We start from the raw sequence: 22,852 nt of genomic DNA, 5'->3' as shown, positions 1-22,852 counted from the left end.
AACACACATCAATCAATCCAAACCCAGAACAGGTTTCTACTATTGTGGGACCTGTTTGGGATGCAGAAATGGAGGACCGCAGAGCACCAAACCAGTAAACTGCTTCAGTTCCACCAACACGCATAAAGTATATAATATCAAGGACAGACTGACATGCAATAGCAAAGGGGTTATTTACATATTAGAATGTGGATGCAAAAAACAATACATAGGCCGAACCACGCGCCCATTGAAAACCAGAATTAGTGAACATATTCGTAATATCAAAAGGGGACTGGAAGAACACAATTTATCAAAACACTTTAAAGATCACCATGAGAGTAACTCGAAATCATTAAAATTCATAGGGATACAGGAGGTTCACCCTAACTGGAGGGGAGGTGACTTTATTGAAAAAATCAATAAAATAGAACTAAGGTGGATGTATGAAATGAAGACACTGGCCCCTTTTGGACTAAATAAAGATAATGAAGTGAAATCAGTTATTTGTAAAAAATGAACATATCTGTCACTTTCAAGATAGGATTCCCTAACATTTAATCCATATTTGGCATTTGTGCATAACCTATTTACATCTATCAACATCAGCAATTCTTATTTATCAATTTAAAGGGAAATCAGACTTTTAGATAAAGGGATAAATATTTAATCAGGACCCTTTAGAACAATCAGATCAATCAGGTTATCCTATACACTAAATAGAAAGGAGTCTAGACCAATAGGAGCAGCATATGAAGACCACATGACCGGAAAAGACATCCCATTCACCCTTTAAAAATCAGAACAATTCACTAATTGAATACACCATTCTCCCAGAGGAAGGCCTGACAGAGGCTGAAACGCGTTGGAGGCACCACTGATTTTATTATCCACATTTCATTTATCATTGCCGCACGGAGCAGAGGGGACGAGACGATCCATGAAAGAACTGGTCACGTGACCCGGACATTCAGAGAGCGCGCTCGTAACTAAGCAACCGCAGGACGAGGAACGGAGGAAGAAGTCGGTGTCGGAACTCGGGTCATCATCGGGAAAAGACAACAGGTGAGTGTCCGTATGAGGCGGGGTTAGCCTGGTGAGCAGCTCCGTAGAGCGCCCCCCGGACTCCCTTGCCTCAGACAGGCTGCTCAATCGAACCGACTGGCGCACGGGGAACGTCCGAAGCAGGACGCACCACGGACAGCCAGGGTGAGAGGAGGAAGCCAGTCCGGAGGAAACCACTGTGTCTGTGTACCATATGAATGAACATTGAGTGCTCCACACCGTGAAGACTCAAGTACCTTTTACAGTATTACTGCAGAAGCAATTGAGTACTCAAAAGACTGTACCAAGTAGAATCTGGTGAAACTTGCATGCGGGACGCCGCATTAAGAAAGGGTGACATTGAGAAATGATATGGACAATACTGGACTAAATTTCCTAAATAAACGGAGCTTAGCACTTTAAAAAATACAGTTGCCACATAATTATTTCATCCACGATCTGGTATATACTATACTTTATAAATTACACTGGTCAACTATAAAAGCTATTGTCTCATATATCACCTTCCTGTGTAGGTTATATTGTACCTAAAACCATACAGACAATTAGTGATAACAAATTGAGGGGTAAGCACATTACAATCACCAGGATTGAGCGCAGCACAAATTTGTATTTTTCATCCTGTGGAGAAGGCTATGGAAATCCAGTCGATGGTTCGGGCTGTCCTGAAGCCAACCCAGATCTCGCTGCATCTGTGCATTCACCTTCTGGGGAAAATGGTGGCCTCTTACGAGGCGCTTCAGTATGGAAGGTTTCATGCAAGGACTTTCAGCTAGATCTATTGGACAAAAGGTCCGGATCACATCTTCACATGCACGAGAGGATCCGTCTGTCGACAAGAGCCAAGATCTCTCTTCTGTGGTGGCTACAGACTTCTCACCTCGTCGAGGATCGGAGGTTCTGGATTCAGAATTGGATTCTGCTAATCACGGACGCAAGCTTCGGAGGTTGGGGAGCAGTCACCCAGGGGGTGCAGTTTCAAGGAAAATGGTCAAGTCAGGAAGTCTTCCTTCAAATAAACATCCTGGAGCTTAGGGCTATCTACTACGCCCTTCTGCAGGCCTCATCCCTACTTCGGAATCAGGCCAGTTGGACAATGTAATGGCGGTTACGTACATGAACCGACATGGTGGAACGAAAACCAGAGCAACAATTTCAGAGGTGTCAAAAATTCTCCTCTGGGCAGAAAAACATGCCGTGGCGTTGTCGGCGGTCTTCATTCCGGGAGTAGACAACTGGGAAGCAAACTTCCTCAGCAGATACGACCTGCTCCCGTGGGAGAGGAGCCTTCACCCGGAAGTGTTCAGATGCTTGACACGTCGGTGGGGATATCCACAGATCGACATGATGGCCTCTCGTCTCAACAAGAAGCTCGGGCGGTATTGTTCCAGGTCGAGAGATCCACAAGCAGTGGCGGTAGACACTCTGATAACTCCATGGGTCTACCAGATGGTGTACGTGTTTCCTCCACTTCCTCTGAACCCAAGAATTCTAAAAATAAGAAGGGAAAAGGTTCAAGCAATACTCATTGCTCCGGACTGGCCAAGAAGGGCCTTGTACGCGGAGCTTCTGGAGATGCTCCTCGAACATCCGTGGCCTCTGCCTCTTCGCGAGGATCTTCTGCAACAGGGCCTGTTCGTCTATCAAGACTTACCGCGGCTACATTTAACGGCATGGAGGTTGAATGGCTGATCCTAGCCAGGAGAGGGCTTCCTGACAAGGTCATCCCGACTATGATCCAAGCCAAGAAAGGGCTAACGGCTAAACATTACCACCGCATATGGAAGAAGTATGTCTCTTGGTGTGAGAACAGACAATATTCTGCGGTGGAATTTCATCTGGGACGTCTCCTGCTTTTTCTGCAGTCGGGAGTGGATGTGGGCCTATGCCTAGGTTTCATTAAAGTCCAGATTTCGGCTTTGTCCATTTTCTTTCAGAAACAAATTGCTTCTCTCCCTGAGGTCCAGATGTTATTGAAAGGTGTTCTGCACATCCAACCTCCCTTTGTGCCTCCCACGGCACCTTGGGATCTCAATTTGGTGCTGCAGTTCCTCCAATTGGACTGGTTTGAACCATTACAGGAGGTTGACGTAAAGCACCTTACGTGGAATACCGTTGCACTACTGGCCTTGGCCTCAGCGAGACATGTGTCGGAACTAGGGGCATTGTCTCACAAGAGTCCCTACTTAATCTTCCATGAAGACAGAGCTGAACTCAGAATTTGTCAGCAATTTCTTCCTAAGGTGGTGTTTGCTTTTCACATCAACCAACCTATTGTGGTTCCGACTGTGACGGACACCTCTGCTACTTCAAAGTCTTTGGATGTTGTGAGGGCTTTGAAGGGGTATGTAAAGAAAACAGTTTGTCACAGAAAATCCGACTCGCTGTTCTCTCTGTGATCCCAATAAAATTGGATGTCCTGTGTTAAAGCAGTCTATTGCATGCTGGATCAAGCTCATGATCCAGCATGCTTATCCCACAGCAGGATTGCTGGTTCGAAAATCTGTACAGGCCCACTCTACTAGGTCGATGGCTTGGTCTTGGGCGGCTGCCAGGGGGGTCTCGGCTTTACAGCTTTGCCGAGCAGTTACTTGGTTAGGTTCTAACACGTTTGCAAAGTTCTACAAGTTCGATACTTTGACCAAACTGAAGGTCCTCAGAGGTCAATCAGTTCTACAGGAACCTCAGCACTCTCCCACCCGGTTTAAGACATTTGGTACTTTTCCATGGTACTAAATGGATTCCCAGTATATTCTAGTATATGCCCACAATAAACTTATGGCATCACATTGTTTAGCTTTATGTGTTTTTCTATAATCCACCTCTGTGTCACTCAAAATTGAGTTTATACAAGATTTTGTAGCTGGAGACCAGAGAACCTTCTGTGGCACATATTCAAGAGAGGACACTTAGACATACTAAGTCCAGTGTGGGTCTTATTCAATTGAGAACCTAACGGTTCCCATTCAATTCAGCTTTGCTCCTTAATTGTTTTCTAAACATCACTAGAGATACAGTGTGGACAAATGGTGTCCAATGTGAATTCCATTTAACCACATGCTATCATTGCACATAAGTTGGTCTTGACACACCTTCTAATAGATACGTTCTGGCCTTATTAGGAACATTCTGGTTTGGAGAAGTAGATCCAACTTTGAACATAATAAACTTGGATAAGCTACTTGTGAATTCCTTACCTTAAAATTATCCTTTGACACCTACCCCTGAAGAAGTCATGTGGACGAAACGCATAGGGTTTATCACTCTAATGCTTATTGTCCAATCCTGTGAGGATTCCCCCATTTGAACTCACACCTGAACAAGGTGAAGGTGGGGTTGCTTAACATTTCTCCTGTATTGGCCTTGGCCTACTGATTTTATGTAAATGTAAACAATTAATTGTATTTTTCAATACTAAATTCATCTTTTAACTGTGAATAAATACTTTGGTATAATTTTATTCTTTTGGCCGTCTGGCCCTATTGTTGGGTGATTTCTTTGGTGAAAGGGTATCTCCACAGGACCCTCTCCCTGTTTTATCATTGGGCATTTACTCCATAAGAATATTAAAAGCTGTAATCCAAAGGGTTCTATATCTGGACATTCAAGTCTGGATTCACTAGCGCACTCTGGAATTTTGTATATGGTATCCGGACTTTGGGTCGACATCACTTAGGTTAACACTAGAAATAGGTCGACATGCAAAAAGGTCGACATGAGTTTTTCCCATTCCCCCCCCCCTTTTTTTGAACCTTTTTCATACTTTACGATCCACGTGGACTACGACTGGGAACGGTAACCTTGACACTGTGCACTAATTGGGGTTCCCGGTCACTTTACGAAAAAAACGACACAAAAAAAACATGAAAAACTCATGTCGACCTTGTTCAAGTCGACCTAATGGCCGTGTCGACCTATTTTTAGTGTTGTCCTAGCCACTGTCGACCAATAGGTGTAAACCTAGACACTGTCGACCCAGAGTCCCATACCCATTTCTATATATATATATATATAGATAGATAGATATATATATATATATATATATATATATATATATATATATATATATATATATATATATATAGATAGATAGACACACATATATTTAAAAGAATTTAGTTCAGAAATTATTTTGAATTCTTTAGAGCATCTTGGCTGTGACACCTTTTGGTTAGTGTGCCCTCTACTGCAAGATTCTCTGTCCACAGCGTCAGCTTTCATGGTTTTAAGGACTTACAGACCTTACACATCAGCTGAGATAAAGGGAGTTGGAATACAGATGTGTCCTCATACACTATCTGTAGTCATGCCAGACATCCCTTGGCTCGTGCCCAACGTCTTTTTCACACCAGTGTGCATCTTAGTTGCAATGCTATGCAACTAAATTAATTTACGAGACTGCACTGGCTAATTGGATATGTAACACTTGTTCATCTGTTTGTGAATGAGTCTGTATCTGTATACAAAGTGCTGCAATGCAGTGGCTGTGGCTTTTTTCACAAGTTCTGTTGTGCTTTATCTACAGATTCAGACACACTCGCACACATTCAGTACAAGTGTCATATATCGAATTAATCCGTGCAGTCTCATGAAGCGGTTTAGTCATATTACAGTGTGTCTAAAATGCACATTTGTGCGATTGAAACGCTACACCGCTCGGCACGGCTCTCTCGCACCTAGCCTATTGAGGCTAGGTGTATTAGGATACATCTGTACTACATATAATAGTTTAAATATAATGTAATACGTTGATATATTATTGCGATTACTATACATTACAGGATTAGTGGCCCATCATGGCTGAAAAGGGCAAACAGTAATATGTATATCTCACATGAAGAAACTATGTAAATCAGAATATACACTTCTAACATCCCTAATATGTAATATAATTATACAGTAATGTGCATTTAGTATTAACAGACTATTATTCACATTCCGGTATACCTCACAGTCTGTTTATGCCTGTGTGCCATCTGGTCTCATGGAGTATTGGATGAAATACTGTATGTTTGAGTCTCTTACAGGTAACAGTGCGGTAAGCTAGGACATCAGTCATTACACAGAGTTATTGTAAGAGTTATTTGTATATGTGAACCAGTATTTCTGGCTTTTTAATGTTTTATGTAGTGCGCTTTGTGAACTTTACATGTAGGATCCTTCAAATGCAGGAATGGTGTACAAACATATTACATGTAGGATCATGGAGGTCTGATGCTATGTGGGTGGATCAAATGTGCATTTTAGGGCCATGTGGGAGCTCAAATCCGTAAATTATGTTGGGGCCCAGAAACAGTGTTACCGGACCAACATAACTTTGGTCTCAATGCACGATCACTTTTACCATGGACTGGGAAATATGTATGGTATATACTGTATATGTACTTGCCATGTATCATACTTATTTATCTACTCTCCAGAAAGGTGCAGGAGGCTACAGATAATTTTTTTTCCTAGTGAAGTGAGCAGGTTGGGGAGATACCACCTGGTATCACAGGTCCGCATGGAGGGGGTGGGGCTCAAATGAATCAAATTGCCCCTTCCTCACAGATTTATGGCATTTTGTAGTGATGGGAGCAGAGCCTAATTACTTGATATCCCCACGCCCGAAGTGTCCAGCTGTATCTCTTCTGGGGACTCCTCCCAGAGAGGCATAACAAAAAGTAGGCAAGTATGGCCTGTATTGACGTCATTGAACACACTAAATGACATTGGTTATGTTTAAAGAGATGTTTTCTGGAATATGTTAAGGACAAGAAATACATGAGCAAAGTTTTTGATATTAAGCATATTATAAATGTATGGGGCGAGAGGTAATTGGGTGCGAGATCACCGTAGGTGCGGGATGCTAGCTGATCTGACATTTTTTTCTAAAGGTGTAATCACTTACAAGGCAAAACCTTGCCTTGTAAGTGTTTGTCCCTTTAAAAAAAAAAGTCGAAGATTTGCCGGCAATCTCGGACCCTATTACATCTCGCCTTTGATGTTAATTTAAAAAAATCTAGAAACAAGTTAATGAATTGCTTCTCCTTCACTAAAAAGGTTTCTCTTTTTTTGTTCTTTGTAGGAGGTGATGTCTCCTGAGGAATCCACAGAGGAATCAGAGGTGACTATTGTACAATAATGAATATAATTAGCCCATAAGGTTTCTTAAAATTATTTATTAGTTATCATCATCTCTTGACACTTTCACTTTTTATGTTTTAAGTTATTTTGCTAATCAATGTTATCATTTCTAAGAGGGATTCCTAGTCTGTTATTTTAATGCATAACTAATAATGAGTGTTTCTTTTTCATCCACTAGGGGTCACTGGAGTACTCTTGGAATATGGATGGGGCGTTAGCAGGGACAGGCATATTTAAATATTTAAATTAGTAACCCTCCAACCCCTCCATACTCCCAAGAAGCCTCAGTGTTTTTTGTGCCTTCACTAGGGAAGAGCACGTTCTGGGTGGTTCCAGACTTTTTAATTTTTCTAAAGACTTTTTTTCTTTTTACTTTTTTACTTTTTTACTTTCACAGTCCCTTCCCAGCTTACTAAGAAGCGTGGGTCCCTGACTGTGTGCTGCTGCTATAACAGCATAAGGCTTGTCGGCGCTCAGCAGAGGAGCCCCACCATAGACCTTCATCAGCAATTGCTGACTCAGCCATGGCTGCAGGAGCAGGATGGAGCTTACAGAGAAGCCCTCTCATTGCCTCCAGATCCCTGCAGGTGCGGTGAGTAAGGAGCGTGCGGCAGCGTTAGCTCCGTGTGTGTGTACTTTCACTATTGTGGGGGTTACAGGCGATGCGCCCAACACCCTCTCCCCAGAACTGCTGCTGTGGAAGTGCACGGCGGTCAGCTCCCGCTGCTGCTGTCCTGTCTGTATGTGGAAAGTACAGAGGCTGCTCCCGCATACTCTTCCACCTGCACAGTTCACTGATCGCAGTAATCAGCTACCGCCGCTCCACCCAGATCAGCAGCGGCCAGCTTCCGCTGCCGCCGCTACATTCAGAGTGGTGGGGGGAATGTCATGATAATAATTACTGGCACTGGACATATATGCGGCGGTCAGCTCCTGCTGCCGCCGCTTACTGTATACCGGGTGGCTGTGAGCCGCAGTCATCTCCCCTCACTTAGCTGCATCCCAGAGAAGTAACGAGCACAGCAGTGAGCTCCCACTGCCGTCGCTGTGTGGGGTCTGCTCCCGCTTGCTCTCTTAGAATCAGGATCCGCAGTGAAATTCAAAAGCACGCCGTTCAGCTCCCGCTGCCGCCGTTATGTGGGGAGCTGTGCCCGCTCGCTATTTCCAGATCAGGCTGCATGACTGTGCGCGGCGGTTAGCTCCCGCTGCCGCTTAGTGAGGATAGACACCAGCGCATCTCTCTCACTGAGACAGGCAGGAAGCCGCGGCTCATGGCACTGTGCATTCCTAAGCAGTGGAGAGAGTATGTAATGCTGGCCCCAGCCAGCGTTTTCATTCAAAAGTGGTCCTGGCAGGGTGCTTCCTATTGGTTTAGGTGGTTTCGATGCATAGCTAACAAACCAGGCTACTAAGCCTATACTAACTATATATATATATATATATATATATATATATATATACTGCTCAAAAAAAATTAAGGGAACACTTAAACAACATAATGTAACTCCAAGTCAATCACATTTCTGTGAAATCAAACTGTCCACTTAGGAAGCAACACTGATTGTCAATCAATTTCACATGCTGTTGTGCATATGGAATAGACAACAGGTGGATATTATAGGTAATTAGCAAGACACCCCCAATAAAGGAGTTGTTCTGCAGGTGGTGACCACAGACCACTTCTCAGCTCCTATGCTTTCTGGCTGATGCTTTGGTCACTTTTGAAAGCTGGCGGTGCTTTCACTCTAGTGGTAGCATGAGATGGAGTCTACAACCCACACAAGTGGCTCAGGTAGTGCAGCTCATCCAGGATGGCACATCAATGCGTGCTGTGGCAAGAAGGTTTGCTGTGTCTGTCAACGTAGTGTCCAGAGCATGGAGGCGCTACCAGGAGACAGGCCAGTACATCAGGAGACGTGGAGGAGGCCGTAGGAGGGCAACAACCCAGCAGCAGGACCGCTACCTCCGTCTTTGTGCAAGGAGGAACAGGAGGAGCACTGCCAGAGCCCTGCAAAGTGACCTCCAGCAAGCCACAAATGTGCATGTGTCTACTCAAACGATCAGAAACAGACTCCATGAGGGTGGTATGAGGGCCCGACGTCCACAGGTGGGGGTTGTGCTTACAGCCCAACACCGTGCAGGGCGTTTGGCATTTGCCAGAGAACACCAAGATTGGAAATTCGCCACTGGCGCCCTGTGCTCTTCACAGATGAAAGCAGATGAAGACACCAAGGAGAACGTTCTGCTGCCTGCAACATCCTCCAGCATGACCGGTTTGGCAGTGGGTCAGTAATGGTGTGGGGTGGCATTTCTTTGGGGGGGCCGCACAGCCCTCCATGTGCTCGCCAGAGGTAGCCTGACTGCCATTAGGTACCGAGATGAGATCCTCAGACCCCTTGTGAGACCATATGCTGGTGCGGTTGGCCCTGGGTTCCTCCTAATGCAAGACAATGCTAGACCTCATGTGGCTGGAGTGTGTCAGCAGTTCCTGCAAGACGAAGGCATTGATGCTATGGACTGGCTCGCCCGTTCCTCAGACCTGAATCCAATTGAACACATCTGGGACATCATGTCTTGCTCCATCCACCAATGCCACGTTGCACCACAGACTGTCCAGGAGTTGGCGGATGCTTTAGTCCAGGTCCGTGAGGAGATCCCTCAGGAGACCATCCGCCACCTCATCAGGAGCATGCCCAGGCGTTGTAGGGAGGTCATACAGGCACGTGGAGGCCACACACACTACTGAGCCTCATTTTGACTTGTTTTAAGGACATTACATCAAAGTGGGATCAGCCTGTAGTGTGTTTTTCCACTTTAATTTTGAGTGTGACTCCAAATCCAGACCTCCATGGGTTAATAAATTTGATTTCCATTGATAATTATTGTGTGATTTTGTGGTCAGCACATTCAACTATGTTAAGAACAAAGTATTTAATAAGAATATTTCATTCATTCAGATCTAGGATGTGTTATTTTAGTGTTCCCTTTAATTTTTTGAGCAGTGTGTGTGTGTGTGTGTGTGTGTGTATATATATATATATTATATATACATAATGTTGCACATCCGGCACTCAAGGGAATACAGCTTTTGGTTTATGTGCTCGGGTGCCCTCCTCCCAGACACTGCGGTCCATATGGGGGCGTGACTGATTGTTGCAACATAACATCACATATGAATAAAAACAAGATCGCTATCAAGTGCATAATAAGACAGGCTAAAAATAACATTGTCTGAACAACAAGTGTACATCAGCATATACATATATAAAGTGCATCACTATATAAATGTGTGAAAAAATCTGTGGTTAAAAGAATCTGTGAATAAAAACTGTCACTGACCTGGGTTCGGAGTGTTGAGAACTCGGGGGTTCTTCCGATGATCGGAAGGAGGAACCACAGCTGGGCCGGAGCAGGGATGGCCGGATGTAGGTTTTCCTCATGCAGAACTAGCCGTAGTAACTGGCGTATAATGCTGAAGAATTAAATGATGATTTGAGAACGATGGTGAAGCACACAGAAGAATGGAGAACTTGTGAGCGATGCTGAAGAGATGAATGAGGATTTGAGAACGATGGTGAAGCACACAGAAGAATGAAGAACTTGTGAGCGATGCTGAAGAAATTAATGAGGATTTGAGAACGATGGTGAAGCACACAGAAGAATGAGGAACTTGTGAGCGTTGCTGAAGAGATTAATGAGGATTTGAGAACGATGGTGAAGCACACAGAAGAATGAAGAACTTGTGAGCGATGCTGAAGAAATTAATGAGGATTTGAGAACGATGGTGAAGCACACAGAAGAATGAGGAACTTGTGAGCGTTGCTGAAGAAGTGAATGAGGATTTGAGAACGATGGTGAAGCACACTGAAGAATGAAGAATTTGTGAGCGATGTTTGAAGATTGAGAAGCTTGTGAGCGATGTTGAAGAAAAGAATGAGGATTTAAGATTCAGTGTAACTCTGGAAGTATGGAAGGCGTTCCACTTGGAGATATCATGTAATACAGGAAACACAGGAGGTGTCCCCCTAAGAGAAACACTGTACCTCAGAGAATGTCCCACTGAGTGATACACTGTAACGCTGGTAGCACAGTGAATGTTCCACTGAGTGATACACTGTAACGCAGGTAGCACAGTGAATGTTCCACTAGGTGATACGCTGTAACGCTGGTAGCACAGTGAATGTTCCACTAGGTGACACACTGTTACGCTGGTAGCACAGTGATTATTCCACTGAGTGATACTCTGCAAACGCTGGTAGCACAAGGAATGTTCCACTGAGTGATACTCTGCAAACGCTGGAAGCACAAAGAATGTTCCACTGAGAGATACTCTGCAAACGCTTGTACACAGGAGACGTTCAGTTAGAGAACTCACTGAACGCTGCTAGCACTGGTGATCATAGAAGAGACGATACTCAGGCGCCGGAGCTCTGCACGGCGTCTTCCTTTGAACTTCCCGCTCTCTCCCAATTGGCGGAAGGGGCCGATGACGTCACTCACCCACCACGCTCCCGTGAATGCCAGGCGCAATGGCGGCGCCCACACCCCGGGAACCCGCCGGAGTCAGTGCCAGCAAGACGCAACACCCCGGTGCCCACCGGGGGCGGCGACCGCCGAGAGACCCAGCGCACCCGGAGCGGTAAGCGCGGCAGCCGCAGCGCCGCGATTGTGACAGTACCCCCTCCTCTAGGAGTGGCCCCTGGACACTTTCCTGGTTTCGTGGGATGCTTAGAATGAAAGATCCGGACTAGTCGGGGAGTAGTGACTTCAGAAGCTTTGACCCAGCTCCTCTCCACAGGACCATAACCTTTCCATTCTACCAGATACTGTAAATTCTTGTGAAGATAACGAGAGTCAAGAATAGCTTTGATTTCAAATTCTGTTCCAGCTTCAGTCTCTACCGAGGTCGGCCTAGGAGACTCTGAATGGAACCGATTTAAGATGAGGGGACGAAGAAGAGAAGCATGGAACGAATTTGGTACCCGAAAGTGGGAAGGCAACCCCAATTTGCAGACTACCAGGTTCAGGACTTGCAAAACAGGGTAAGGAACGATGAACCTCTGAGCAAACTTCATAGCGGGCACTCTTAAACGAAGATTGCGGGTAGAGAGCCATACCCTGTCACCAACTTTGTATTGAGGAGCTGCTCGCCGTTTTCTATCCGCAAAGAATTTGTAGCGGCCAGAAATTTTTTTGAGATTAGCATGAACCTTACTCCAGATTTGACTGAAGTGCTGGAGAGTAGAAGCTGCAGCAGGAACATCCTCCGAAGGAGAGATGGGTAATTCTGGGACTCGTGGATAGAATCCATAATTAATGAAGAATGGAGACTCACCAGTGGAAGAGTGATACAGATGGTTATGGGCAAACTCGGCCCAGAGTAACAGTTCCACCCAATCGTCCTGCGAAGGAGAAAGATAAACGCAGAGAAAAGTCTCTAAATCTTGATTGACGCGTTCAGTCTGCCCATTGGTTTGTGGATGGTAAGCAGATGAGAACTTGAATTTTATTTGTAAAACTGAACAGAGGGCCCTCCAGAATCTAGCAGTGAACTGTAACCCTCGATCAGAGACTATCTCCAGAGGTAACCCGTGCAGGCGGAAGTGTTCACGAATAAATAGTAAAGCCAACTTGGGAGCCGTTGATAACCCGGATAACGAAACAAAATGTGCCATTTTAGAAAAGCGGTCAATAATCACCCAGATGGTATTGTAACCCTTGGAGAGGGGTAATTTGGTAACAAAGTCCATGGAAATATGGGTCCAGGGTTTCTTAGGAATGGACAGTGGACGAAGCAACCCCGCAGGAGGCAGACAAAGAGTTTTGTGCTGAGCACATTGAGGACATGAGTTGACATAATCTTGTATATCCTTCTTCATGGTGTCCCACCAATATGACCTTCGTAGAAATTCACACAGTTTTTGAATACCAGGATGACCGGAAAACTTGGAGATATGAGCCCACTGCAGCAACTTTGGACGAAATTCAGCTGGTACAGACATTCTCCCAGGAGGAGGACCCAGAGTAGTGGGAGCTGCTGAAATAGAGACTGGACTGAGAATCAAACTCTTTTCAAAGGAATTCTCCTCATCCGAGGCCGTTAAAGAACGAGACAGAGCATCAGCCTTAGCGTTGAGAGTCCCGGCCCGGTACTTAATAACAAATGAGAATCGAGTGAAAAAGAGCGCCCATCTAGCTTGACGGGAATTCAAGCACTGGGCCGTCTTGATATACAAGTTCTTGTGATCGGTATAGATCGTAATTAGGTGTTTAGCACCTTCCAATAAGTACCTCCATTCTTCTAGGGCAGATTTTATTGCTAAAAGCTCCTGATCTCCAATGGTGTAGTTTCGTTCAGCAGGAGAGAACTTACGAGAATGGAAACCACATGGATGTAACTTCCCATCAGAGGAGTACTGTGAAAGAACGGCACCGATGCCTACTGAAGAAGCATCGACTTCCAAGAAGAATGGTTTAGAAAAATTTGGTTGTTGGAGTACCGGAGCAGACATGAAGGCTGATTTCAACCGGGCAAACGCTACTTCAGCTTCTGAAGACCAGTGACTTGGGTCAGACCCCTTTTTGGTTAGGGCAGTAATACGTGCAACAATGGTAGAAAATCCCTTTATAAATTTCCGGTAGTAATTTGCAAAGCCCAGAAATCTTTGTACCGCTTTCAAGGAGAGAGGCTGAGTCCAGTCCCGAATGGCAGTGAGTTTCTCCGGATCAATGCGAAGCTCCGTACCTGAGATGACATATCCGAGGAATGGAAATGAAGGGACCTCGAAGACACATTTGGAAATCTTGCCGTAGAGACGATTCCTTCGTAGGCGAAGAAGTACTTCTTTGACCTGTACTCTGTGCTCTGCAAGATTCTTAGAAAATATCAGAATGTCATCCAAGTACACCACTACGCTTTGATATAACATATCTCGAAAAATTTCATTTACAAATCCCTGAAAAACGTCAGGGGCATTGCTGAGACCAAACGGCATTACCAGATACTCGTAATGCCCGTCCCTGGTATTAAAGGCCGTCTTCCATTGGTCCCCATGTCGGATACGTATCAAATTATAGGCTCCTCTTAAGTCAGGCTTAGTGAAAACGTGGGCTCCACGAACCCTATCAAATAGCTCCGTGATTAGCAGTAGAGGGTATTTGTTCTTAACGGTGATATCGTTTAAGCCACGATAATCAATACATGGTCTTAACCCTCCGTCCTTCTTCTTCACGAAAAAGAAACCTGCTCCAGCCGGGGAGGTAGAGGGGCGAATGTATCCTTTCAACAGATTAGACTTGATGTAGTTCGACATAGCTTGGGTCTTGGGTAATGATAAGGGATATGTGCGTCCCAGAGGTGGCATTCTCCCTGGGATAAGCTCAATGGGACAGTCCCAGGGTCTATGCGGTGGTAACTGATCGGCCGCCTGTTCTGAAAATACGTCTGTGAACTCCCGATAGGCCTCTGGAATAAGCTCCTCATCCGACTTGGAAGATGTACGGAGCGGGTAAACAGGAGTGAGACAATTAGAGTGACAAAACGAACTCCAGGACACTATTTGTGACTACTTCCAGTCGACGTGAGGATTGTGAATTCTAAGCCAAGGTAGACCAAGAACAAGATCGTGAGGCATCTCCGGAAATTACTAGGAACTCCAGATGTTCTTGATGCAGAGCTCCGACCTGCAGCTTGATTGGCTCTGTGCGACTTGTAATAAGACCATTAGATATTTTGGTACCATTGATGGCGGTCAACGTAATAGGTCGTTTGACAGACTGTAACTGTAAACCCAGACTCTGAACACAAGAAAGAGAAACAAAGTTCCCTGCAGCCCCAGAGTCCAGCAGGGCTTTAACAGGTTTAGCTATAGACTCAGAAAACAGAGACACGGAGAGTAAACAATCCACTGTCGGAGAAGATTTAGATGTAACCCCTAACTCGACTTCTCCGGAACAAGCTAGGACTGCCCGTTTCCCGGACGGGACTTGCAGTATTTGATAAAGTGATCCGCGGCTCCACAGTAGAGGCAGAGTTTACCCTCACGACGGCGCTGTCGTTCTTCCGGGGACAGCTGGGATCGATTGATTTGCATGGGTTCATCCGAACTTGGGGTAACTGTTTGCTTAGATGGGAGAGACCGGAATCTGGATCGATCCGACCGACTACGTTCGCCACCTCGTTCCTGCATGCGGAGATCCACCTTAACGCAGAGTGAGATCAACTGTTCTAAGGAATCTAGCAGATCCCTAGTGACCAGCTCGTCTTTTAGACGGTCGGAGAGCATCATTATTCCAGCGTAGTTCCGAGGCTATGGTCTGGAAGTGAATCACATACTGTCCCACTGAACGGGAGCCTTGACTGACTCGGAGCAGGTCCGAGGAAGCAGCGCTCATTCTGCCTGGCTCGTCAAAAATCCTTCGGAATGACGCGATGAAATTGGTGTAACTGGAAACCAAAGGGTCAGATCGCTCCCACAACGGAGACACCCAATCCAACGCTGAACCTTCAAGCAAGGAAATAATGTATGCCACTTTGGCCCGATCCGTGGGGAAGTTGTGTGAGAGAAGTTCAAAATGCACCTCGTATTGATTGAGAAAACCACGGCAATTCTTTGGATTCCCATTATAGCGAGAGGGAGTGGGAAGCTGAAGGCGTGACCTGGTTCCGGACAAGGATTGAACATTACTGGTGGCAACCACTGGAGCAGGTACTGGAACTGGAGCCGGAACTACAGAAGCCAGGGAAGCCTGAATTTGATCCAGCCGGCCGGATAATTGCTGGAGATACTGCATCACCTGGCCCTGTGCCGCCTCCTGACTCTGAACTCTGGAAACTAAGTTTTGGATGGCACTTGATTCTGGGTTCCGATCCCCCGGGTCCATGTGGCCTGAGTATACTGTCACTGACCTGGGTTCGGAGTGTTGAGAACTCGGGGCTTCTTCCGATGATCGGAAGGAGGAACCACAGCTGGGCCGGAGCAGGGATGGCCGGATGTAGGTTTTCCTCATGCAGAACTAGCCGTAGTAACTGGCGTATAATGCTGAAGAATTAACTGATTATTTGAGAACGATGGTGAAGCACACAGAAGAATGAAGAACTTGTGAGCGATGCTGAAGAATTAAATGATGATTTGAGAACGATGGTGAAGCACACAGAAGAATGGAGAACTTGTGAGCGATGCTGAAGAAATTAATGAGGATTTGAGAACGATGGTGAAGCTCACAGAAGAATGAGGAACTTGTGAGCGTTGCTGAAGAAGTGAATGAGGATTTGAGAACGATGGTGAAGCACACTGAAGAATGAAGAATTTGTGAGCGATGCTTGAAGATTGAGAAGCTTGTGAGCGATGTGACAAAAACAGTGTGTTATTATTGCACAATGTCAATTTGTCAGATTACAATCTTTACAAGTGCTCAACCCTTAAAAAATGTTTTTATATGTAAAGTATCCCGTCCGACCTATGTCTAATTGAAGCTAATCAGGTGAATGTTCTAAAAGCAGCACACTACTACAGCATCTTTCACTATACTATTTATAGGATTTTTTAATGAATTGTATCTTGTGTCAAGTAAATTCTGGTCCATGTGTGTTGGCCCAGTGTAATAGATTAGAGAAGTGCTCACAGAGTAGGGGTTCATTGAAGTATATTGTGACTGCACTGGACTAGCAATACAAAGTAATACATTCAGGGCTGTGTGGTACAAACACCCTGTGATGTACATCCAGTATCTACTGTGCTTTGTTATATCTATTGTTAACGTATATATCTATACTGAGTATTACTTTGTATTGCTAGTCCAGTGCAGTTTTATGGTGTATAATTTCTGCATGGTACGCTTGTGACTGCTCAAAAAAATAAAGGGAACACTAAAATAACACATCCTAGATCTGAATGAATTAAATATTCTTATTAAATACTTTGTTCTTTACATAGTTGAATGTGCTGACCACAAAATCACACACAAATTATCAATGGAAATCAAATTTATTAACCCATGGAGGTCTGGATTTGGAGTCACACTCAAAATTAAAGTGGAAAAACACACTACAGGCTGGTCCAACTTTGATGTAATGTCCTTAAAACAAGTCAAAATGAGGCTCAGTAGTGTGTGTGGCCTCCACGTGCCTGTATGACCTCCCTACAACGCCTGGGCATGCTCCTGATGAGGTGGCGGATGGTCTCCTGAGAGATCTCCTCAAAAACCTGGACTAAAGCATCCGCCAACTCCTGGACAGTCTGTGGTGGATGGAGCGAGACATGATGTCCCAGATGTGCTCAATTGGATTCAGGTCTGGGAGAACGGGCGGGCCAGTCCATAGCATCAATGCCTTCGTCTTGCAGGAACTGCTGACACACTCCAGCCACATGAGGTCTAGCATTGTCTTGCATTAGGAGGAACTCAGGGCCAACCGCACCAGCATATGGTCTCACAAGGGGTCAGAGGATCTCATCTCGGTACCTAATGGCAGTCAGGCTACCTCTGGTGAGCACATGGAGGGCTGTGCGGCCCCCCAAAGAAATGCCACCCCACACCATTACTGACCCACTGCCAAACCGGTCATGCTGGAGGATGTTGCAGGCAGCAGAACATTCTCCTTGGCGTCTCCAGTCTCTGTCACATGTGCTCAGTGAGAACCTGCTTTCATCTGTGAAGAGCACAGGGCGCCAGTGGCGAATTTGCCAATCTTGGTGTTCTCTGGCAAATGCCAAACGTCCTGCACGGTGTTTGGCTGTAAGCACAACCCCCACCTGTGGACGTCGGGCCCTCATACCACCCTCATGGAGTCTGTTTCTGATCGTTTGAGTAGACACATGCACATTTGTGCAGGGCTCTGGCAGTGCTCCTCCTGTTCCTCCTTGCACAAAGGCGGAGGTAGCGGTCCTGCTGCTGGGTTGTTGCCCTCCTACGGCCTCCACGTCTCCTGATGTACTGGCCTGTCTCCTGGTAGCGCCTCCATGCTCTGGACACTACGCTGACAGACACAGCAAACCTTCTTGCCACAGCTCGCATTGATGTGCCATCCTGGATGAGCTGCACTACCTGAGCCACTTGTGTGGGTTGTAGACTCCGTCTCATGCTACCACTAGAGTGAAAGCACCGCCAGCTTTCAAAAGTGACCAAAACATCAGCCAGAAAGCATAGGAGCTGAGAAGTGGTCTGTGGTCACCACCTGCAGAACAACTCTTTTATTGGGAGTGTCTTGCTAATTGCCTATAATTTCCACCTGTTGTCTATTCCATTTGCACAACAGCATGTGAAATTGATTGTCAATCAGTGTTGCTTCCTAAGTGGACAGTTTGATTTCACAGAAGTGTGATTGACTTGGAGTTACATTGTGTTTAAGTGTTCCCTTTATTTCTCTTACGTCCTAGAGGATGCTGGGGACTCCATAAGGACCATGGGGTATAGACGGGCTCCGCAGGAGATAGGGCACCTAAAAAGAACTTTGACTATGGGTGTGCACTGGCTCCTCCCTCTATGCCCCTCCTCCAGACCTCAGTTAGATCTTGTGCCCAGAGGAGAATGGGTACACTGCAGAGAGCTCTCCAGAGTTTTCTGTTGAAAAAGAATTTTGTTAGGTTTTTTATTTTCAGGGAGTCCTGTTGGCAACAGGCTCCCTGCATCGTGGGACCGAGGAGAGCGAAGCAGGGCTGGCTTGTCAAGTTGGGCACTGCTTCTAAGGCTACTGGACACCATTAGCTCCAGAGGGAGTCGGAACACAGGTCTCACCTGGGGTTCGTCCCGGAGCCGCGCCGCCGTCCTCCTCACAGATGCCAAAGATAGAAGCCGGATGAGAAGGCAGAAGACATCTTAGGCGGCAGAAGACATCAGATCTTCATGAGGTAAGGCGCGCAGCGGTAAGCTGCGCGCCATTGCTCCCAGTCACACACACAGAGCAGCACTGAAGGATGCAGGGCGCAGGGGGGGGGGGCGCAATATTCCTCACTTTTGGGCAAATTCAGATAGATTAGGCTGCGGAGGCAGTAAATCTAAGATCCCCCGCCATTTTAATAGAAAAGTCACTGGGACCGAAGCCCGCCGTCGGGTGGGTGGGGCTTGATCCTCAGCACTAACCAGTGCCATTTTCTCCACAGAAGCTGCATGCATGAACGCTGGCTCCCGGGTCTCTCCCCTGCTGAACTTCACAGGCTGGAAAAAAGAGAAGGGGGGCACATTAGCGACGCAGTGAGTGGGAATTGGTATATTATATATAAAAAAGCGCCATCTGGTCATATTTTTTCCAGTGTTTTTAAGCGCTGGTGTGTGCTGGCGTACTCTCTCTCTGTCTCTCCTAAGGACCTGGTTGGGGTTTTGTCCCCTTATAGGTTAATCCCTGTGTGTGTGTGGGGTGTCGGTACGTGTGTGTCGACATGTCTGAGGCGGAAGGCTTCTCCAAGGAGGAGGTGGAGCAAATGAGTGGTGTGTCCCCGTCGGTTGTGCCGACTCCGGATTGGATGGACATGTGGCATATGTTGAATGCAAGTGTGGCATCTTTACATAAAAGGCTTGATAAGGCTGAATTAGGGGGGACATCAGGGTGTCAATCCTCGGATTGGACCGATTCACAGGGCCCGTCGGGGGTCTCAAAAGCCTCCCTTAACACAAGACACTACTTCCGACATGGATTCTGACTCCAGTGTCGACTACGACGAAGTAAAATTGCACCCTAGGGTGACTAAAACCATTCAGTGTATGATTGTGGCAATAAGGGATGTGTTACATATTGAGGATGAACCCTCGGTCCCCAACACAAGGGTACACATGTTTAAGGGAAAGAAACAGATTATTAATTTTCCCGCATCTCATGAATTAAATGATTTCTTTGGAAAAGCTTGGGAGACTCCGGAAAAGAGACCGCAGATCCCTAAAAGAATTTATATGGCATACCCCTTCCCTAAACAGGACAGGGAGATTTGGGAATCATCCCCCACTGTGGACAAGGCCCTGACTCGCTTGTCCAAGAAAGTGGCGCTAGCGTCTCCTGACACAGCGCCTCTTAAGGACCCTACAGATCGCAGGCAAGAAACTACCTTAAAGTGTATTTATTCTCATACGGGTGCTGTGCTAAGACCGACAATTGCGTCGGCATGGGTGTGTAGTGCAATTGCAGCTTGGACAGATGAGTTGACAGATCACTTTGATAATATGGATAAGGATACTATGGCCCTCATTCCGAGTCGTTCGCTCGGTAATTTTCTTCGCATCGCAGCGTTTTTCTGCTTAGTACGCATGCGCAATGTTCGCACTGCGACTGCGCCAAGTAATTTTGCTATGAAGATAGTTTTTTTACTCACGGCTTTTTCTTCGCTCCGGCGATCGTAGTGTGATTGACAGGAAATGGGTGTTACTGGGCGGAAACACTGCGTTTTATGGGCGTGTGGATAAAAACGCTACCGTTTCCGGAAAAAACGCGGGAGTGGCTGGAGAAACGGAGGAGTGTCTGGGCGAACGCTGGGTGTGTTTATGACGTCAAACCAGGAACGACAAGCAGTGAACTGATCGCAGATGCCGAGTAAGTCTGAAGCTACTCTGATACTGCTAAGTAGTTTGTAATCGCAATATTGCGAATACATCGTTCGCAATTTTAAGAAGCTAAGATTCACTCCCAGTAGGCGGCGGCTTAGCGTGTGTAACTCTGCTAAAATCGCCTTGCGAGCGAACAACTCGGAATGAGGGCCTATATTCTTAACTCTAGCCCACATTAAAGACGCAGTCTTATTTATGAGGGATGCTCAAAGGGACATTGGATTGCTAGCTTCTAGGACCAATGCCATGTCTATCTCAGCGAGAAGATCCTTATGGACTCGCCAATGGACGGGTGATGCGGATTCCAAAAAACATATGGAAGTACTACCCTATAAGGGTGATGTATTGTTTGGGGATGGGCTGACGGACCTGGTTTCCACAGCTACAGCAGGTAAATCAAATTTTTTACCATATATTCCCCAACAGCAAAAGAAAGTAACACCCTATCAGATGCAGTCCTTTCGGTCGCACAAGTCCAGAAGAGGTCGGGGATCCTCTTTCCTCGCCAGAGGTAAGGGCAGAGGCAAAAGAGCACATGCTTCGGCAGGTGCCCAGGAACAAAAGTCCTCCCCGGCTGCTACAAAACCCACAGCATGACGCTGGGGCTCCCCTGAGGGAGTCCGCACCGGTGGGGGCACGTCTTCGACTTTTCAGTCAGGCCTGGGTCAGTTCAGACCTGAATCCCTGGGTGTTGGAAATAGTTTCCCAGGGTTACAAATTGGAATTCGAGGAGGTGCCCCCGCGCCGATTTTTCAAATCGGCCCTACCAGCTTCCATATCAAAAAGGGATATAGTGTTAGCTGCAATTCAAACGCTGTGTATACAGCAAGTGATAATCGAGGTACCCCTGCACCAGCGGGGAAGAGTTTACTACTCAACCCTCTTTGTGGTCCCGAAACCGGACGGTTCGGTCAGACCTATTTTGAATCTGAAATCCCTAAACCTGTACATAAAAAGATTCAAATTCAAAATGGAATCACTCAGAGCGATAATAGCCAACATGGAGGAGGGGGAGTTTATGGTGTCTCTGGACATAAAGGATGCGTACCTTCATGTCCCCATTTATGCCCCCCATCAGGAATACCTGAGATTCGCTGTACAGGATTGTCATTACTAATTTCAGACGTTGCCGTTTGGACTTTCCACGGCCCTGAGGATTTTCACCAAGATAATGGCGGAAATGATGGTGGTCCTGCGCAAGCATGGAGTGACAATTTTCCCATACTTGGACGATCTCCTGATAAAAGCGAGATCAAGGGAGAAATTTCTGAGCAGTGTGGCGCTCTCTCTGAGAGTGCTCCAGCAACACGGTTGGATTCTAAATCTACCGAAGTCACAGTTTATTCCGACAACTCGACTACCGTTCCTAGGTATGATACTGGATACGGAACAAATGAAGGTCTTCCTCCCGATAGAGAAAGCCCAGGACATCCAGAATAAGGTCAGAGACCTGCTAAAACCGAAAAGGGTGTCAATTCACCAATGCAAGCGAGTTCTGGGAAAAATGGTGGCGGCCTACGAGGCCATTCCCTTCGGAAGGTTCCATGCAAGGACTTTTCAATGGGACCTTCTGGACAAGTGGTCTGGGTCCCATTTGCACTTACATCGGAAAATAACTTTGTCCCCAGGGGCCAGAGTGTCTCTCCTGTGGTGGTTACAAAGTGCTCACCTGCTGGAGGGTCGCAGGTTCGGAATTCAGGATTGGATCCTGGTTACCACGGACGCGAGCCTCCGAGGATGGGGAGCGGTCACACAGGGAAAAAAATTTCAGGGTCTTTGGTCAGACCAGGAGTCCTGTCTACATATCAATGTGTTGGAACTCAGGGCCATTTACAACGGCCTTCGACAAGCGGAGAGTCTTCTTCGAAACCTACCGGTTCTGATTCAATCAGACAATGTCACAGCAGTGGCTCATGTGAACCGCCAAGGCGGGACAAGAAGCAGAGTCGCGATGGCGGAAGCCACAAGGATTCTTCGCTGGGCGGAAAAATCATGTAAGCGCTCTGTCGGCTGTCTTCATTCCGGGAGTGGACAACTGGGAAGCAGACTTCCTCAGCAGACACGATCTCCATCCAGGAGAGTGGGGTCTTCATCAAGAAGTCTTTGCAGACATAACACGTCTTTGGGGAACTCCTCAAATAGACATGATGGC

General features: G+C 46.3%; 1 protein-coding gene across 2 annotated transcripts in view; it reads left to right on the top strand.

Moving 5' to 3' along the window:
- The window catches only part of VPS41 (VPS41 subunit of HOPS complex), a 661,741-nt gene that overhangs the window by 52,677 nt on the left and 586,212 nt on the right, over positions 1-22,852 (top strand). For both annotated transcript variants that reach the window (XM_063922529.1, XM_063922530.1), the window contains exon 2: positions 7,112-7,150. In XM_063922529.1, coding sequence (XP_063778599.1) covers positions 7,112-7,150 — 39 coding nt within the window. The remainder of the gene's footprint in view (positions 1-7,111; positions 7,151-22,852) is intronic.

Source organism: Pseudophryne corroboree, chromosome 5 (genome assembly GCF_028390025.1).
Source record: "Pseudophryne corroboree isolate aPseCor3 chromosome 5, aPseCor3.hap2, whole genome shotgun sequence".
NCBI classification, from domain to species: domain Eukaryota; kingdom Metazoa; phylum Chordata; class Amphibia; order Anura; family Myobatrachidae; genus Pseudophryne; species Pseudophryne corroboree.
The sequence above is the reverse complement of the archived record's forward strand: the minus strand, read 5'-3'. Positions and strand labels throughout refer to the sequence as shown.